General features: G+C 48.4%; 1 protein-coding gene across 1 annotated transcript; it reads right to left on the bottom strand.

The window, feature by feature from the left end:
* Positions 1–11852: 11852 nt before the first annotated feature.
* On the bottom strand, positions 11853–18114 carry TRADD (TNFRSF1A associated via death domain; the record flags this gene model as incomplete). The annotated part of the gene is made up of 4 exons (XM_082005545.1): positions 11853–12160; positions 13437–13629; positions 15117–15394; positions 17973–18114. The coding sequence occupies 4 exons, from the start codon at positions 18112–18114 to the stop codon at positions 11853–11855; spliced, it is 921 nt and encodes a 306-aa protein (XP_081861671.1).
* Positions 18115–19382: the final 1268 nt, after the last annotated feature.

Genomic DNA, 19382 nt, shown 5'->3' on the forward strand with positions numbered 1-19382 from the left:
CCGGGGATGGCTACAGTAGGGATCTCGAGTCCACCTCGAGCGGTTCTGAATGGGACGGTGCGCTTTGCCCCAGCGGTGGGACGAGGGGGTCCTGGGGAAGACCGGGAGTGTCGTGTGCTGGGCTGCAAGCACCAGCGGCGTCGCAGGGCTGAGCTGGCCTGTACGAAGGGGCTGAGAGGTTCCATATCCATGGGCTGGCAACGTGGGGAAGCCCGTGTGTAGGGAACGTGCTGGAAGGACCAAGGAGTCCACAGCTTGCAATGGCCCGAGAGGCAGCAAAATGCTCAAAAGCTGCAAGTGGTCGGAGCTGGGCATGGCACCCTGGTGAGCATCCAGGCAGGGAATCTGACCTGCACTGTTGCACGCTCGGGCAGAAGGCCCAGTCCTCCGCCTGGTTTTCATTTATTTGAGAGGAGGGTTCTGAAATACGGCCAAGGAGTGCTGATATAAAAGCAGTTAAATGATGATTTTTTTTTTTAAAGTTGCTAGTGCTTCATTCCCAACTGAATGACGTGAAGCCTTGAGCTCATCCTGGAAACTTCTTTCTTTTATAGCAGCTGTCACGTCTCCACCACTTGGCAGTTCTGCTCACATGGGCCCAGGTGGGGAGAAGCCTCTGGATCCTGTCCCTGAATTCAGTCAAGAAGCCTTGGTGATTCTGGCATGTTGCTTTGTGTCTTGAAGAGTGGTTATTCAACCTGCTCAGTCTTGGGAAAAGCAGCTGCACTAGCAAGGCAAGCTGAAAATGTGGTACACTGAGCAAGAGGGTATGAAACACAGCGATGAGCATTGCTGCATACTCGTCCCAGTCTGGCTCACGGGAACATCTGTCCCCATCAAGCACGGATGTGGGTTGTCCCCGGATCAACTTGCTGCCCCACTGCGTACGAAGTGTTTCCAGCTCACTCCCAGCTCCCCTCTTTGCTCCTGAAGCTGGAGCTGCCACTGGTAGGTTTGGGTTGGGCAATGGAGGGGCTGCATATGTTGTGTGGGCTATGGAATATGTGGGGCTGTGGTTGCTGATGGAGATGTCTTCTCTGTTTCTCTGTAAAATGAGCTAAAGAAAATGTTGGGGATCCAGAACCAGTGGGTTTGATGAGTTTTTTGCAATCCTTAGGGGAACTTGGAAAGTTCTGGGTGGTGAGGGTGCTTTGAAGCAATGCTTGAGGTTTTGGATATTTGTTTTTATTTCATGTTGGTTGAACGCATTTCACGAGAACAAAATAGAGTTGTAACACCCAATGCTGGAAGCTGAGATCTGGGCTCTGGCCTGCAGCGGGGAGGTCTCTGCACATGTCCCTCTGCCACCTCGTTTCCAGCAGTTTTCCGCCCTGGTTGACTCAACAAGAGCAAATCAAGCTCTCCTCACCTTGTGCTGCTGTTCCTCTGCTACCTCCTCCTGATGCTGTTCAAGAACCCACCAGCAACAGTAACAACATGCCCTATGCCCATCCTGCAGCTGGGACTGTGTAAAATAGACGTGCGCAGATTACCTTTATCCCACCAGACCAGGATGCTGACAGCAAGAAGTCTGCACCGCCTGAAGCTCTGGCGACTGCATCTTCCTACCGACTCTCACTTGGTCCCATCCTCCGAGCCCCCAAGGGTTGGGAGAGCGTTTGACTTCTGTGTCCACACCAGTTTAGTTTAAATGCATTGCTGAACACGCAGACGCAAGTAGCACTCTGTTTCGCGTAGGGATCACTTGTTTTGCTCTCTTCAAGACGCGTTGGGCTGCCGTCCTTCTCTTACCCTTGTACAGAAACCTGAAGTGAAGGGCTAAGGCAAAGGTTTCAAACTCTCAGCTGACTTATCTTGGTATGGGTCTTGTGCAGGCAAAACCTTGTCTTTATTTTGTATTGTGTAGGTATCTGGGCTTTCTGGGGTACTCGCAGGGAAATGTGTTAGCTTCCAGTTAGTTATGGGGTTAGTTCTGCCCCACACATAAAAACATGCATGAAACAACTCGGATTTAACCATTTGAGCTGGTTTTGGAGCATTTAAAGGGGAGAAATAGCTCTGTGTGTTTGACCAGGGGAAGAAGCCCTCTTTAATCTCTATGTTTGGGTATTGTGTAACAAGTTTTATTCCTGCATGGTTTCTTTTTCAGTTTTGTTTGCTTTGTTTTCCCTCAGGCAAAGTCAATAACCTCATCAAAGTTGATGCTTCAAGTGTCTTTGGTGCCAGACAGTTCCCCCCTCTGCGTTACACAGGGTGTTTGTGAAGAGGTCTCATTTGGAGCTATAGGATTACAAAGCCGTGCTGAATGATTTGATCTTCTTGACTAGAAGAGAGGGCAGGCTGAACTACAAGAGATGCCCTTTGGCATGTTGGCTAGTGCAAAGCCCTAGAAAAATGAAGTAACCAAAACAATTGCTAAGCTGCCTAACCAGAAAAAAGAGCCCATCTCATTCAGCTGCTTAGAAGTTTTGAAATCTTCAAACAAACTAAGAATAGGCTGTAGGATTTAATGAGCTAAATGCCTTAAGAGAGCTTTCTCAGGAGTCAGGATCGTGAGCCAGAACCAAACGAACGCAGCGCAGAGGGGCAGAGGCTCGTGGTGCTCAGCCGCTCACCACGGCACGGCTCGGACGTTGCAGTGTCACTGCTGCCCCTACTTGCGTTGCAGCACCCGGAGGCAAAAGCTCTGCTGGTTGAAACACTGCACAAGCAGGTAACAAAAATGCAGGCCCTACTCCAAAGACCATTTCCAACTTTCCTGTCGGAGCTGCTTTTCAGGCCAGCACAAACTAAGGGATGAGAACCATGCTGTTAGAGGACAGGGTGCCTTATTTATCTCTCTGCTTTCCCCAGTCATGAAATACATATTTCATCAGCTTTGCAGCTGGCTGGTCCCATGTTATCATGGTCTCTCCTGTCGGGGCTGCCAGCCTTGCCTTTGCAATGCCAGTCACACATTAGACAACTTGCTTGCAAATGGGTGCCTCCTTTTAGCTTTCACCCCAGTTGGTGAAGCTTTTATGAGGTACGCAAACTGAAATGCAGAGAAACTGCAGAGCTGTTGTGCGAAGGCTGGAGATGGATGCCAAGATGTCTGCTTTCATGTACAGGGGTCCCAGAAAGGAACTTGCACCCTCCCGGCGGGGAATCGCGTGGTGCCACGGCAGAAAGCAGCAGCAGCTGTGCACAGGAGCCCCGATGGCCCCGGGCAGCGCTGGCTGCCTGCACGACCGTCCCCAGACCTCTGGGAAACGCTGGCTGCCTGCACCGCTCCTCCCGTTGCGCTGCTGACCCGGCGGTAAGTCGCTTGCGTACACGTGGCACGGTTTGGGGACTGCAGCTCTGCCGCATTTAAGCAGTGCGGGGTGTTTTCTTGGCCCTTTCGGGGCAGGACGCGCCATCGGGGCAGTGCCTGTGTGGGATGCGCTGCTGCCAGGCACACCGCAGCAGGCTGCAGCGGACAGGGAAAACTCCAGCTCTTCCTAAGCGCAGCAGCACGTCTCTAACGAGAGCATTCAGCTGCCCGCAAGGTGCGAGGAGGCAACACGCCGTTATCTTCCGCAGGCTTAGCAGCCTCGAGAGGTACTTCCCTAAATCCAGGTGCAGTCTTGCGTGTAGGTGGTCCGATTTTCAGAATTATAGAGAGCTCAGCAGCTCAATTCATGCCCTGTGTGCTTTAGGGAGACGGGCCCCTCCCGGAGCAGCCAAGCTCAGGGCGAGGAACCTGCCCTCTCTTCTTAAAACGTTCCTTTCCCCTGGCCTCAGGAGGAGAATAAAGCCGTGCAGGCTCATGAAGGGGTAAGAAACAGCCCCACCAAAACAACCGCCCTTCTTTCCCAGCCCTCCCCATGCTGCCGCACTCGCTGCCCCTTCAGCTCCCAGACCTTCTTCGGATCCGATAAATCATTTGCCTGATGTGCCCCAAAACCCAGCAATTACAGCGCATTAGCATGGGTGTGCTGTTACACCCAGACATGAACGGGAGAGGGAGCGCGTGCTGACTTGCCCCACTAATTTCAAGATGATACTCAATGCGTAAGTTTATCCGAATCTGCCCGAAAGCTGTTAAAAAATGTGGTCAGTAACTGCCCGTTTCACTGGGACTGAATTTTTTTTCTTTTTCTCTTTGTGTCACTAGCAAGCTTGAAAATTCCCATGTTTTGCTCAATGCATGCTGTAGTGTGACACAGGGGGAAGATTCATGTCCTTTTACTGACGAGGAATGGCTTGTAAATGTTAACGTGCCGCCGCTGGAACATGTTTGCGGTTGGGAGGAAACCCTGTCTCGGAGCACTGGAGGCATTGTCTAAAGAAGCCCCAAACTTTCTTCTGTAAAAACGACCTAAAACACCCAAAGAAAGTTCTTTGGAAAGTAAAGAGTAAAGCAGATGTAGCTGGGCTGGAGATTGCGCGTTCACATCCTGCAGCCGACCCTGCTGCACGTTAACCATCGCAGTTCAGGCTGCTGCATGTAACAACAGTGCAAGAGCAAGAAGGCAAAAAGCAAAACCGCAGGCTGGGGGAACAGGAAAGCGGTAAGGACAGTCTCCGGTTCGCACTGCTGCATAACTCTTCCCCAACCCACCCTGATCAAACATACATAATAGATACTTACATCCCATTTGATAGCGCTGATCCTGTGTCCCCTCGGTACTGTCTCAGCAGCGGGCTGCCAAGTAGGCACATCTGGATATAGTTAGCGTTAGACATTCCTCAGCCTTTAAGCGAAACCGAGGAAATCCTCGCTGAGCAAAGCAGCGCTCCGTCTCCTGCACTCTGGGCCGTTTTCATGCTGAAAGCCAGCAAAGTTTCCCCGCGCTCGTGTGCCTACCGGGGAGGAGTACGTGTGCCAACGGGGTCTGAGGCGAGACGACGGGCTCCCGCCTTGCACGCACTCGCGTACTGTAGCGTGGTGGAAGGAGCAACCGCACCAGGGGAAGGAGCTGGATCCGCTTCCAAGGGCCTGACACGTGATCGGCAGGCTGGGGAGCGCAGATGGCCTCCAGCGCCGCGGAGCCCCGTCTTTCTGCGTGCAGCCGCCCGCGCCCCGCGGGAGAGGGCAGGGGTGGAGGTGTCGAGGGATTGAATGTGGAGCCAGGCCGGGGACTTCGCCCGTTCTGCTGTTTTACTGGTTAAAAATAACCACCACAAAAAAGGCCTTTTTTTTTTTTTTACTGTAACTGTTTTCAATAGGAAATGTACTAATTTTTCTGTCGTCTTTTTTCACAATTTGGCTTTTTTTTTTTTAATCCTTTTGTGATTATTTGCTTTACCTCTGCAAAGGCTCAAAATTAGAAATGGGTTCAGCTCAGAAGAAAAATCCACTTGGGTGCTGGTTTGGTTTCTTTTCGGTTTTTTTCTAGTAGGGAAACAATGGGAGGAGGTTGGGGAGCTGAGCGGTGCAGAGGCTGAGGACTGATGCGAGGGTCCCTCTCAAACCTCCCAGCACACTGAACAAAAAAACCCCCCCCCCTTTTTTTTTTTTTCCCCCCATTTAATTTGCATTACTTCAAAGCAAAACCTTTTTATCTGGAGACAAATCTAAATTACCATCACTACTGGTCTGCCAGCCCATCGCATTTCCTATCTCTGTGGCTCCATTTGTCTCTGCAATGGAAACAACGACCCTTATTCTTCTAACAGCAACCAAGGGTCTGGAGAGCACCAGGCCACGGCCCCTTTAGAGTGCAAAGCTTTTCATTGACAGTGAACTTAGCATAAAACCAGGTTTTGATTTACTCTGTTGTTTTCACAAGCACCCAATTGTTTTTTAAGCATAACGTAAAAATGCTTTTATATAAGCGTCTGTGCTTTTTTGGGGTATTTTTAATTTCAGCTCAAACGTTTTGCTTTTGTGTGCTTGCGAACGCAATGCCACTGTGAAAAGCTGTCACATGGACGGGTTCGTGATGAGCAACTCTCGGGCCCTGCGTTCAGGTGCTTCAGGTTGGGAAAGCGGTTTCCTCGTGATCTGCAGCTGTCTGAAATGCAGCAGTTCCTCACTCAGTAGCGCAGCTGATCAAAAACCTCGGCCATAAATGTAACTCAGCCTCATGCTTTCCCTGTGCCAACCCAAGGTACCTTTATCCTTCTCTGCAGCAGCAGCCCCAGGCTATTTTTCATCCCTCCTCTGTAAAGAGGCAGATGATGGTCACGGAGGTGAACAGCAGTCCAGTGTGCCCACCTTTGCTCAGAGGGGCTGGCTGTGGAACGAGGGGGACTACTCCCTGAAACCACTGGGGACTTACAGCAGGTATTTCCACCGCGTTCCCCCCATCCACATTTTGGGACCTACTACCCTTTTTGTCACTCTCACCCCATGGGAGCAAGCAACAGAGGCTTTCATTGCTGTGAGGTGCCTTTGTGGCTGCCATGGCTTGGAGAGTCACGCGGGGAGCTTGGGAGGTGGAGGAGTTTTCTCCATGGGTGCTTGTACTTGGTGGTTGTCTCACCTGTACCTTGTTCCCTGGGCACCGATGAGTGGCCAATTCATTCTTCTCGCTGCCAGCAAAGGCACCCTTGGTCTGTCCCACAGCATGTGGCTCTGTCTTACATGACGGGGTCAGTGATCTTGCTGACCCACATCAGTAGGTCAACCCTGTTGGTGTGTTAGAACACGGTTTTAAGTGTGCCGTGTGCCCAACGTCCTTCCACCTGCCATAGGGCAGAGCTCTGCTCCCCATCACTGTATTCCTGCAGGCATCAAGCCATGCGGTTGGGAATACAGCTTTGTGGTAAATAAAGACGGGTTGATCTTGTGATTTTAAAGTACTGTCTGAGATTTAAGTGATCCAGGGTGAAACGCTGCTCTGCTCGAGTTCATGGCAAAAGGAATTTCCCCGGGTTCAGCAGTCAGGTCAGCCAGTGGCTTCCTGTGGAAAGCTGCTGGAGAAGATGCCATGCCTACGCGCCTTGGCTCCCCACCTAGGGCAGGCAGCCTTGTGAGAAAGCTGACTAATAGCGAGGCACTCGGGGATTACAGCGATGCTGTGGCCTCGGCGGAGTCCCAGGTATATAATGGCACTGAAAGAAACACAGGAAGCTTTGCCAGGTGCCAGGTTTGGGACAGACCCCCTCCCCTTCTGACCACGTTTGCTAAAAAAGGCTCCTCAAAGCAGTAACTGGAAACTGAACAAATGTGGTGGCTTAGCTTGGTTTCAACTTCCAGGTGTTGGGCAGGACCCTGTTGTGCGTCCAGACGCTTTGGCTGGATGCTCCTCTGAGAGCTGGTGACAGAACTTCAGTGAACCCCTTTCCTACTACTGCATTAAGTGTTTAATGAAAGTCTCTGAGGCACTTTTCATCTAAAGTATACATTTATTTATAAAAAAGAATGGAGAAAAAAAAATAGACCAAAGTGCTTTTTTCTATAAAAGACAATTCCTTGGAGGCTGAATCTCCTAGACCTGAGTATACATGGCATTGCACTCCACAGCTGTAGATGGCTGATCCAGATCTGATGCTGAACATCATGGGAATTTGGAATTAGCAGGTCAGCAAGGGATTTTTCCACTGATGACTAAGGGACTTAACCACACATCTACAGATTTCAGCTAGAGATGTATGGCCAAATCCCTTCAGTGGCTTTAAAATTCAATCCGGAGAGGAAAAACTAACATAATTTTTGACTCTAGGCCTTAAATTGCCTCACCATTTGAGCCCACCTCTGCACAAAAGACAAATGGCCAGACCCCTGTCCAGTGCAAAGCAGCATCTCTCACCCATTTCATGCACGCTCTCCGGTATGGGTGTCAGGCTGAAGAAACCCTCTCGACTCCCACTCTGTCTCCTCAGTTTAAGGTGTAAAATACCAGAGGTTCATGGCTATACCAAAATTTTCAGTTATTTAAGTGAATTTGAGGCTCCCCATTGCTGTACATGCTCACTTTTGGTTTCAGAATCTGTGGGCAGCTCCTGGGGTGTGACTCAGAGGTGGCTCTAAGGTACCTTTCGAAACCGCAGAGGAGAGGCAACACGGTGACCCAGGCAGCAGGACAGCTTCACAATGATGAACAGGATTTTGAAATGAATGGCAAAATTAACAGGTAAGGAAACCCCTGACAATTTCCTCACACTGGGAAAAGACCTTTGTCTAGAGCAGCATCCGCACCAAGCACCTATGCCTTCTCTGCACAAGTAGCTTCCCTCACCTCTAACACTTTTTTGGCCTTTTGTTTTCCGTATCTTGACATTGGTGCAAAGTATATTCTGTTTTCTGCCTCAGCTTCCCCCAAATTTTGAAATGGATACAGTTCCGAGACTTCCCAGCTATGAAACTCCAGCAAACTGTTTTACTTGGAGGCTCTAGTTTTTTTCATAAAGCTCTGTGACCTGCAGTGCTGTGACATTACTGCCCCATTTTGCATTAAAAATAACCCAGATATCCATCTTTTCAATGGTAGGGCTGAAGCTGCAAATGGAAACTTGGAAAGCGTTGCTGCGAGCTGTTGACATTTGTTTTTAATTTGACTTGCTATGAAAATCTGGAAGAAAATGTTAATGATTTCTTTAAGGTCCAGCTCATGATTTTTAAGTGTTTCCGATCAATAACGCTGAACCCTTTCCTTATTTTTGAGTCAAGTGCTGTTTTAACCTGACAAACTGGTCTACTGTAAGCAGTTGTGGCCTGTGAGAACTGAAGCTGCCAGAAGAGAGCACCTTCCCCATCTGCTGTAATGGTGCATGGTCATCTTCAGCAGATGAATTAACCTATGGTGTATTTTTAACAAGAGGGTTAATGTCAGCCTTTTCACTGACTCTGCCCTCCAGGACAGTTTGATATTTTCCTTGGTGACAATTTTATATCAGGGTATACTCTCAGGTTTACTTCTATCAGATGCCTCATGTCAAAGCGTATCTGGGTGTTTTAACTTTCACTCTCCTCTTTGTTATTATCCATTTGAACAGTGTAGCTCAGCTATGCCAAGACAAATCATTCAAATTCTCCTTTGGATGGATCTTTTATTCTTTCTGGCAGACTGAAAGGAGCCTCCTTCAAATCTGAAACATTGCTAAAACTACAAAAACAATCTGTACCACAAAAAAGCCCTCTTGGATCCTTTCCTGTAAGCACACTTTGGCCTGTTTCTGCTGTTTGTTTTATACTGTGTCTATTTATTTTTTTTAATATGCAATTGATTAGCATCTTTATTTGCTTTTATTATCGTGTGCTGGTTCACGGCATGTTTCATTCGGAACACCCTCCTCCATCCCAAATTTATTTATTTTTTTCCCCCCAGATATCTCTCAATACATAGAGAAGAGCTGTTATGGGATAAGGCCAAATTCACCAGCAGCAGCACTGCCCATGGCGTATCTCACACGCTAGACATTAGCTAATCAGTATAAATTGTAGTAAGGGAGTGTCGCTTGCATGTCTGGCATCTAAGTAGGTGCAGTGTGTGTGCAACTAACTTTGTGCAGGCAAGGAAGAAAGCACGAATGCGCTTCTCTTCCAACAGCATGACAGCCAGGCAGTCACCAGGGGTGCTTATTACAGCCCTTGCTCTAGCATATAGCACTGAGTTCCCAGTGCATCAGCAAGCATCCCCAACATCTACCTCTTTCTTCAGTTCTGCTCATTGCCTTACTATCCGAGGTAAAGATACGCCTCTAATTTCTTCAACAAATTTCTGCTAATGTATTTTTCCTTTGTGAGTGCTTCTTCCTTCCCTGCGTGATGTGAGTTGCATTGTCTTTGCACGCTGGTGTAAAACTGCTGGAAAATCTTCTGGGTAAAACAGAAGTAAATTCAGAGTCAAGCCCCAGCCAAATGCCAAAGCAATGACAAAGGACACCATGTACTCACAATCCAATTGATCTATTTCATTCTAAGGCTTCTGTGAAAATTGTCTCTGGTTTTGCCAGATAATACTAAAAAAACCCTACTTTCTTAGCAGGAAGGAGTCTGCTTGAGACCAGAATTGATTTTTCATTGCATCTGATGATGATGATGACCGATCAAGGAAAAGAAGGTATGAAACAGCCACTCCTATGGTCCCAAACCATGCCATGTGCTTAAGACAATTCCACCATGGAATATCACTGGAAAACCCTTTTCCTTTAAGTGTCTGCAATGAAGGCACCTGCAAATGCTGTTAAAGATGATGATATTCCAGAAAGGTTGCCAGGAGCTCCAGCACTTAATGGCACTTTTGAGAGGGAATCTGTGAGTAAGAGGAAACACATATGCCAATTGCTGGCAGAGAAATAAAATGCACACGATTTGCATTAAGAAAAAAAGCTTAGTCCTCTGGAATACAGTAATAGCAGCAAAGAAGTTTTTTGGACTTGAAGTAGATGCTGAATAATAAGGCTTTCTCATTTTGGGCATTAACAGATGCTATAAAAGCTAGCAGGTCTCACTACTCGGTGGCTGCCTTATAACTGTATATGAAGGCTGTGCACAGGAATAGCTAGTCTGAGAGCTCAGAAATATTTATTACAAATGAGAGAGCACGCTATGCATATTACCTTGTTTTCTAAAAAATCATTTTTGCAAAATCAAGAGCAAACCCTGTTGCTGTTAAAGTAATTTTCAAGTTTCTGATGTTCTGGTTTTTTTGCGGGTTTTTTTTTAAATACCATTTGCCAGGTGGGTTGTTGCCAAATGGAGTTCCCCAGTTGGGATCTGGCAGGAAAGCTAAATGCTTTGAGGTATGGTTCCACAGAGGCCTAAACTAAGATCAGCATCGCTGTGCTGGTCCCAAAAGCCAAACTGTCAGAGAGATAATCGCTTCATTTTGGGAAGCGCACAGTCATGGAGTCCATTAGCCCTCAAAATCCGGACAGGTAAATCCAGGCACAGGAGCTGATGCCCAATTGTCACACAGTGACAACACCGCCAGGGAAAGGCTCTGTGCAAACCCCGACTCCTGTGAGACACGATGGTGTGAGCTATCCTCTCCGGAGAGCTCGGCAGGCCGAGGGCAGGCGGGTAAGAGGAGAGCGAAGGCACTAGCGGTCAGCTGGTCAGAAGTGATGGCTCAGCTCTGTGGGCTGGGGTCGGGAAGGTAGTTGATGCTGCGACACACCTTAGAGCAGCAGTTCCAATCTGCACTCCACAGGTAACTGGCTGTCTAGCAGACACTTTTCCTTCCAGTGCTGTGTTTTGCTTTTCACAGATGCAGGCTTCCTCAGGTTGGTGGGAAAGAGCTAAGCACGATGTAGTTAATATATTATTTTCCACCACGGTCCAGAAAAAGTTGGGAATCATTCTCTGAATTTGTGTTTGTCCATATTGCTTGTTTGGTGCCTGAAATTTGTCTACAGCAGCAATCTTCTGCCCTGTGGAAGATTATGATTGTCCCAGGCAAAAGGGAAACCTTCAGGTGGTGAGAGGTTGGGAAGGAGCTATACTAGGGTAGGGCAGGACAGATGCACTTGCCACAGATGTTCCTCCTTATAACATAAAATTGACTTTTCCTTAATTTCCTCACTTTCTTTGCTTGATGTTATGCCTGAGGGCATAAATGTCTTCAATATAAAAAATATATTGCAGCTCTCCAGCCTGAGAAACAGTGGTGCTGTCTGATTCCCAGAGAAATTCTCTGAGATGCCTTCCTTGCTTTTCTCCTCTCCCCCACCCTCCCCTAGGGCTCTCTAACTGTCTGGCAGCTTCCCTGTGACATTTCAGTCCTGAAGGAAGTCAGGCTGAAAGCCTCTCTCACCAGTTCATGGGAAGGTAACCTTGACTTCTGGAAACAGAATGAAATAAGGAACATCAGAGGTCTGTGCTGGCTTCTGCGAGCACAGAACCTCTCCCCCTGGCATTCCCACCTACATGGAAACCTGCAGTGATTTTCGGGGCTTTACATTCCCAGATACTGGCAGCAGTCTTGTACACTAGCTAAAGCAAGAAAGCCCTTAGCAATGCCGCTACCCTTCGGGTTCTAGGAGCAGTCCTCGTTGGAATGGAGGCCCAAGAGCTCCTCAGCCAAGCTGATGAGACCATTTTCTTCCAGGGCTGCAATCAGACGTGCTATTGTGGCCTTCTTCCCCTCCGACTGAATAAATCTGAGAAGCAGCTGATAGGCTTGTTCATATAGTCCCTCTCGGTCGTATTCGAGGGCCAGGTTATCAATGACAGGATCACGGAGGGCCCGGCAGTTCTTCTGCAAAGAGCGACCCACTTGCTTCCATTTCTTGGACACGAGCTTGGCAAATTTCTGGTGGTCATCTGGTGTGAGCATTCTGTTGGCTGAAAGGGACAGAGGGCAGGTAAAACAGAGGCTTCGTGGCCGATGTGATGCAGCTTGGATCAGTCCAAGGTTTGCTCGATATTCTGTGGAGCAGGGAGTCTGTTCAGTATCCACAGCACATTATTAAACTGCTGCGGAGCTGCTCTGCTTGTCCTCCGGTGTTTTAACACCAGGGCAGCACTGTGAGTTTGGAGCAGAAGTGCAAGAGCAGTGAAGCTAAAGGGACTGCCCGGGCAGGGGGTCACACACACGGATCTGTGCGCTGCAACAGCATTCCTCTGCCACTGGAAAGGGAAAATCAGCTGGAGTAAACCTCACCACTTAGTGTCTCCCTGCTCTCTGTGTATGAGCTGGACATGTCTGCTTTCCACGTAGTCTGCCATCCCCCAGGGCAGTGCTGGTGCCTCGGACAGCATGTGGTGACACACTTACCTGCTCACAGCCATCTGCCCTGGCGCATCTGAGCTTCCTGCCTTGCTCCAGCCATTCCCTTACTGAAATCCTCCCACAACATCAAAGTATCTGGCTTGCCCCCACCCTGCAAGCTTGGCAATGCCTATTTTCCATCTTATTTTTCTCTCCCAGGATGGAACTGTCTTGTGGTTTGCCAGAGCTCTTTTTTTTTTCCTGACAGATGTCGTCTTTATTTGTTTTGGCTTTTCTGACCAAGTCCCTTGTTCCCTACCTAAGCATCCTCAAAATACTGAAACATAGACAGGAGCTCTCTCCTTGGCTGTTTAGCACTGGAGACTGTATACACAGCTTAAACACGCTCAGAAATGATCTAGCTGACCTCAGGCAAAATTACTATGTGAGACTGTCTGAAAGCTCTCTGTAGGACAGACCCCAAAGACAGCTAGTGTACTCAGGGAGCCTGGACAAATCAGTCCTGGCTGAAAGCAGGGCTGATGGTGTACCTAGTAACCTTCCCAGTCTGATCCAACCTATGCTATTAACTTACCTCAACCACATGACATGGAGGAAGAGAAAACTACTCTGTATTCTTCATTTCGGTATTAAGGAGTTTTGAAATGTGAGGAACCTGGAAGGGACACAGACTCTGAAGCATCTGGTTTTGTGCCATCCCACATGTTGAGGCCTGATCTGAAGCAGTATGGCAGTATCTTAGGACTACTGTAATTCCTTCCTTATGAGATGCTGGGAAATCCTTGATTTATCTGAGGTAGACCCCAGCACGCAGTCACATTAATCCTCCCTCTTGGGCTTTGAGGAGAGGAAGATCAAGGGCTGTCTTGGTCAGTTCTAGCTACTCACCAAACTCTTGTCCCTGAAAGATGAAGGCGACTTGTGGGGAAAGGGAGCTGCCTTGAGAAGGATAAGGTAAAGATGGTGTGTTCTGAGACGCCCAGTCTTTTACAGCCATATTGTTGTTGATGCTCTGGTGAACAATCAGGCTCTTGAAGCATTCCTCCAGCTCTGTAATTTCCTCATCCCGCAGGCGGTCAGGCTGTAATGCAAAGAGCATCAGTGATTCAGGCCAGGCTCACCATCTTGCAAAGCTGTAGATGCTTAGCTGGAAGGTGCAGCTTAAGATGATAGTGTTAAGAGAGCAGCAATGAGGCTGCTATAGTGTGAGTTGTAAACTGACCAAATGAGATAGCCCAATGGAGTTCTGGCTGTAGATGTGTGAATTTGAATCTGTAATGTGATATGAAATAGGCAATCTCCCCCTCCTGGGTTTCTCACATGCAGCAGTGAGTGCTTACAAGTTGCACAAAACTGCTACTAGTACATGTTTATGTTCAGCAGCCCTCTGCAAGAACTAGCGTGCACCACCGGCAGCGTGGCTTCTCTGACTTACTCCACAGGAGGGTCAGACCCACAGAATAGGGTGACCTGATCCAACAGCTCATGGACACCAAAGCAGGCAGCTCCTGCAACCCACCTCCTCTCTCCCCTCTGTCCCTCCATTACCTAAGTTTTGTTGTTCCTTGATCCTTTCCAAGCCAGTTTTTCTCACTAAACACAGGAAAACTAGTCTGACCTCCAAAAAGCAGGTAATGAGAAGAGAAAAGGCGGCAAAGCACATGGGAAGAGTCAAACTTGGCAAGTGCTCTGACTCAGTCTAGCATTAACGCGTACAGCAGGTACACAGCACTGCCCTCAGCAATGTCTGGGCTGTAGTGTCATCTTTCTGACTGTTGCGCTGTTAGGCAAAGGTCAGACTGAGTCAGTTTTGGGGAACTGAGAGTTCTCTTTTGTCCTGTCAGCTAGTTCAGCAGAGGGAGGGAGCAGCAAGCAGAAGTTGACAGGATATGGGATATCACATGTTGTTTGGTCCAGGGCTGAAAGGTTTGCATTTCATTCTTTGTGCTTGCAGAAAAGCAATGTGGCAAAACACGCTCTTGTGCCTAGTCTTCCTGAGTAGGTGGTGACTACCTGTTTCTCAAGACTACCTGGAAAGAACCAGAGCTATAAGTTATTGCTAGTTCCAGGTGGAAAAAAAGAGGAGAGGAGAAAGGCAATGAGTTTAATCATATCAAGTGCCTTGGTTTTGTGGTGAGATGACAAGATCTCACTGTTCCTACTAGCAGGATTACAGTGCCAGTGCCAAAGTGTGCGATGAGCTAGACATGAGATATCGCCCCTGATAGAGAGACTTTGCCTTCAGGTGGGCAGCCTACTCCTGCTGGTAGCAGATGCTGTGTGTCCCTGCTCTGTCACAAGTTGTTGGTGTAATATATATGCAGAAACCACAGTGATTCAGCAGAATCTCTGTAGGCTGTTTTAGGTAACTCTATTGCCCTTCCAGAAAAGTGCACAGCTCTTCTCTGGGGAAGGGTGGAGCTGTTTCTCCATGTTACAGCTGAGAACTGAAGGATGAAGAAGTCAACAACCCAGCATGCTGCAGCAGAGCAAGATTTGCACCCACCTTCCCGAGTCCTGTGCTACCACTCCTCATTGCTGCTTGGCCTCCCTCCCTCTCCCATTCACCTTTTCTCTGTAGATGCACTCCAGGCAGCGATCCTCGTCCTTCAGCATGTTGTCAAGGTGCTCATTGCCAGCCTTCAGCTCCATTTCAAGAGGCACTGTGGTCATGGCCAAGGAGAGCTGGAGGTGATTCTGGAGGGACTGCTGGAGCACTCCTTCCCGGTAACTCTGCAGGAACCGGCGGCAGTTCTCCTGCTTGCAGAACTTGAGCTGGACTATCAGGTGCGGGTGGCTGCAGTGCACTTTGAGCATGTCCACACCATTCACACTGCCGGTGGAGTCTGGCAGGGAGAAGTGAGCAGAGTCACTATCCAGGCATGAGACAGACAACCCAGACCAACTCCCATCCACCACCAAGCCTGAACTGGCTTTTCAATTCTCTTCTCTCTGTGAAAAAGTCCTCTGGGATGAAAACCCTGTATGTAAAACCAAGAGGAAAGGAGTAAGTTTTTGCTGCCCTGCCACCATCAATCCCCATGAAGTATGGTGTCCAGCTGAAGCCACATGGTACTACACCCCAGGTAGTTATCTCAACACTATTTATTAGGGGAGGTTCTAATTTTGAGCTTCCATTTCCAGGACAGAAATGGTTATGCTAAAATGGTAGCCCAGGGAAGTTTTATAGATGAAAGCACAGAGTTCAGCTCAGCACTCAGTCAGTCTTCAGTCCTTGTGACTGGAGTTTTATGCAGTGATGAAGGTCTGGGAAAGGGACCCAGCATTTCCTCTCCACCCTGTGCCTAGAGGTAACTTTTGGCTGGCTCTGAGCCTTCATCACGTCTCTCAAATGGCGAATGATAGGTCCAGCTACAGGAATTAGGTGGCTTGAGATCGGGCCTTGATGTGTTAAGCTCTTTTGCACAGAGAATTAATTCAAGGTAAAAGCTAAGCAAGGAGAAGCCAGCGATGTACCCTCTAACGTTCATGTGGGGGGAGCACGAGCGATATGGACAACCGAAACTGCAGGCCTTTGTTCTTCCTTCTCCCAGCAAAATTTAATTTTGATTAGCTGTGCGCATTGACCTTGTCTCCACGGGGATTTTAAATGCTGATGATAACAGAGTATGTGTTTTTCTTTTTTTTTTCCAGCAGAGGCCTGGGGGAGGCTGGCTGTATACTGCTTCCAGAGCCAAATTACCCCCTTGGCCTGTCGCTGCACAGGGCCGTATGGAGGTACCAGCTCAGACTGGCACTACATCAGGTATTTCTAAACTACGCATTGTGGCATTTTTTTAGACATGCTTGGAAGACAATCCCAAGGCAAAGCAGACTTGTGTGCTCTACATTAAGCAGGACAAGTGAGCTGGCATTTAAAAGTGTGTGATCTAACAGTGGCTTTACAGGGTTTACTGAGTCCTGGTTGCATCAGAAAGTCTAGTTTGGACCAGATGTGTAACTGGGACATGGGGCTAGGTACCTAGGAGAGGCATTTTAATTCACTGTGGCTGACCAGAAATGTCTTTTTATTGCTTTCTTCATGCTTTGTTTTTCATGAGTACTAGTTAAACAAAAGCTTCCGTAAGAGGGTAAGAGGGCTGGGGGTGGGGGAAGCTGCACAGATGTGGAAACCTTTATGAATGGTGTACAAGACAGCTGTAAAGCTACCTCAAAAGAGAGGACTTTGCACGCGTTTCTTCATGAAACTTCAGACAGATTCAGATTTCATGTCCTTTTTAGGTCTGAACAAGCATGGTAGGATTTAGCGTTTTTTGTGGGCTTTCCTTTAAGTGTGTGAGCAGATTCACATTCTAGTGACACAAAGCAGCCATAAATCGAGCCTAAGTGGACAACTGTGTCGGGATTCCTGCCGCTTCATGTCCTTGGATCGAGCTGCAAGATGAGCAGGCCTGTACTGGATAAAGTAGCTGACTTGGCTAGACTCATGATTGCCAGAAGACATTACAGACAGTTACACAAGCCCAATTAGTCAATATAGGCTCAGTTGTATGACAGGTAAAGAACACCGTGGGAGTCCTTCTGGGTAAATATGATAAATTCTTCAAATTACTATTATTCTGTAGTCAGCCTGGTGCAAGGGTGGATAGAGAAACGGTTTTATGGCCATTTGCATCTCAAGTCCTTTTTTGATGTACATAGGGTTACATACAGTTGAAACTCATGTAATTGTGCCTGTTTATATCAGAAAAGAACTTATACTGGCTATCACTAATTTTAAAAACCTGCTTCTCAAAGCAGAAATCATGTTTCTGTGGTGATATAAAGACAGAAGTTAAATCTTCTTTCATAGCAATTGCAATCTTTTCCCCTCTTACATAAATGGATTTAAACAAACATTCATAAAGTAGGATAACTCATAGGATAGTTCAGGTTGGAAGGAAGCCCAGGAAGTCTCTAGCCCAACCTCCCATGCAAAGCAGGGTCAGCTCTGAGGTCAGACCAAGTTGCTCAGGGCTTTATCTAGTCCCGCTTTGAAACCCCCCACAGATGGAGAATACACAGTCACACTGGGCAACTGCTTGACTGTCCTCATGAGGAAAATGGTTGTCTTACATCTGGTGTCTACCTCTCCAATTTGTGCCTGTTGCCTCTCATTCCCCAGGCACCACTGTGAAGAGTGTGGCTCCATCCCCCCTCCCCATAAGTACTGGCAGGCTGTTGGTAGGTCCCCCAAAGCCTTCTCTTCCCCAGGCTGAAGAACTCCAACTCCCTCAGCCTCTCCTCGCAGGACAAGTGCTCCAACCGTCTTGGTGGACGACTGCTGAACTTGCTCCACTTTATTGTCTTTCCTAAATACAGCGAGCACCAGCTTTCCTTACCCATGAGTGTGAGATTAGAGAAAGGCATGGCATTGCGTGAAGTGATGAGACAGCGTGCCAAGATACCGGAGCGGATGGGTACCTGCTAATGCCAGCTTCAGCGCCTTGAACACACTAGGTTTCTTCTGAGAGCTTTCGTAGAGAGATGGCAAAACGATGGTCTTGCACGTTGACTGGAGGAACAGATAAGCGCTGCCGATCCAAGGAGCGGAGCTGCCTGCCATCTTCAGCACCCTGCAAAATCACACAGTTGAGCTGAGAGACCATAGGGAAAATGGCCTGATGCTGGGTGAGGGCTTACAGCAAATACTAAGCACAAGCATGACAGGATTATGGGGATTTACCCTTATTTCCTAGAAGAGGTGGTGATGTTGTTAAAGCAAGTGTAACCTTTGAGGAGTTTACTGTTATTCTGTAAAGCACAGCACAGTGGGCCATGGTGTCCCAAAGACTCAGCAGCTCGCACAGCTCTGCTTTCATTTTCCACTGGAGTCCATTCGTTTCCCAGTCCAAAGAGACTCTGAAGCAAAGAGTTTCTGTTCTCATGCCCCTGACCGCCCAGCCACGCTGGCAAAGTCCAAAGATGCATAGCTGGGCTGCTTCAGGGAGCACCGAGCAGTCCTGCTTCTGGCACGTTCACCTGGACTGAAGCCCTACGGCAGGCAGAGGTGTTTTGCCATGGACAGGCTGTCTTCCAGGTGGTAGCTGGGGCTGGGAACCATTTCTATCCCTTGCAGCATGTACAACGGGGCACTGGAACATATGACCCACCCTGTTTCCTTACTAGAACCTTGAACTGTGCCCAGCACGGGAGCCTTCTACTTGTTCAGAAAACACAGGAAATAACCAGTGAATCATAAAATTCACACTGAACTTGGAGTTCAAGGAGTGCCTGTGGGATGCAGGGAGTGTGCAGGCCATGAGTTCCCACATCACACAGGCCTTTCAGAAAAGCATCTCGTAAAGAAGAAAGAGGAGGGTGCACTGCTGCTGCAGTCCAGGTCTGGTCTAAGCCTCCAAACACCGGGAAGTTTGGGATCTGGGCACCGATCACAGGGTAACAGAAATCTGAGTAACATCTCGGAAGACTACAGATGTGGAATATTTAAAAAATTTCACCCACGGAGCAATTTATCTTTTGCCTGAGAGCTCCCTACCAGCTCAGACGCACACAAAGTACAAGGGCCCTGTTTCATCCTGCTCCCATCGCTGCAGCATGGACCCCACGGACCCTGCACCCCTTCCCCACACAGACCAGGCTCTCACTCCTCGGCAACCGCCTGGTTCGACTTGGCAACACAGGGGAGCTGGGAAAGTACACCAGGCTTGCAAAAACTCGGGTAAGGAGCCCTTTGCAGTTGTGTTTCTGTAGCGTTATCCCAGTGGGCGAGTTTTCCTGCCCAACGAGCACAGCCCCATCCCGGTCCCTGCTCAGCAGTGGGGACCACTCACTGCTGCTTGCAGCAGCAGCGGTCAAACCGTTGTGGGGTGC

This window comes from Phaethon aethereus, assembly GCF_964289735.1.
Source record: "Phaethon aethereus genome assembly, chromosome: 13".
Classification (NCBI taxonomy): Eukaryota; Metazoa; Chordata; class Aves; order Phaethontiformes; family Phaethontidae; genus Phaethon; species Phaethon aethereus.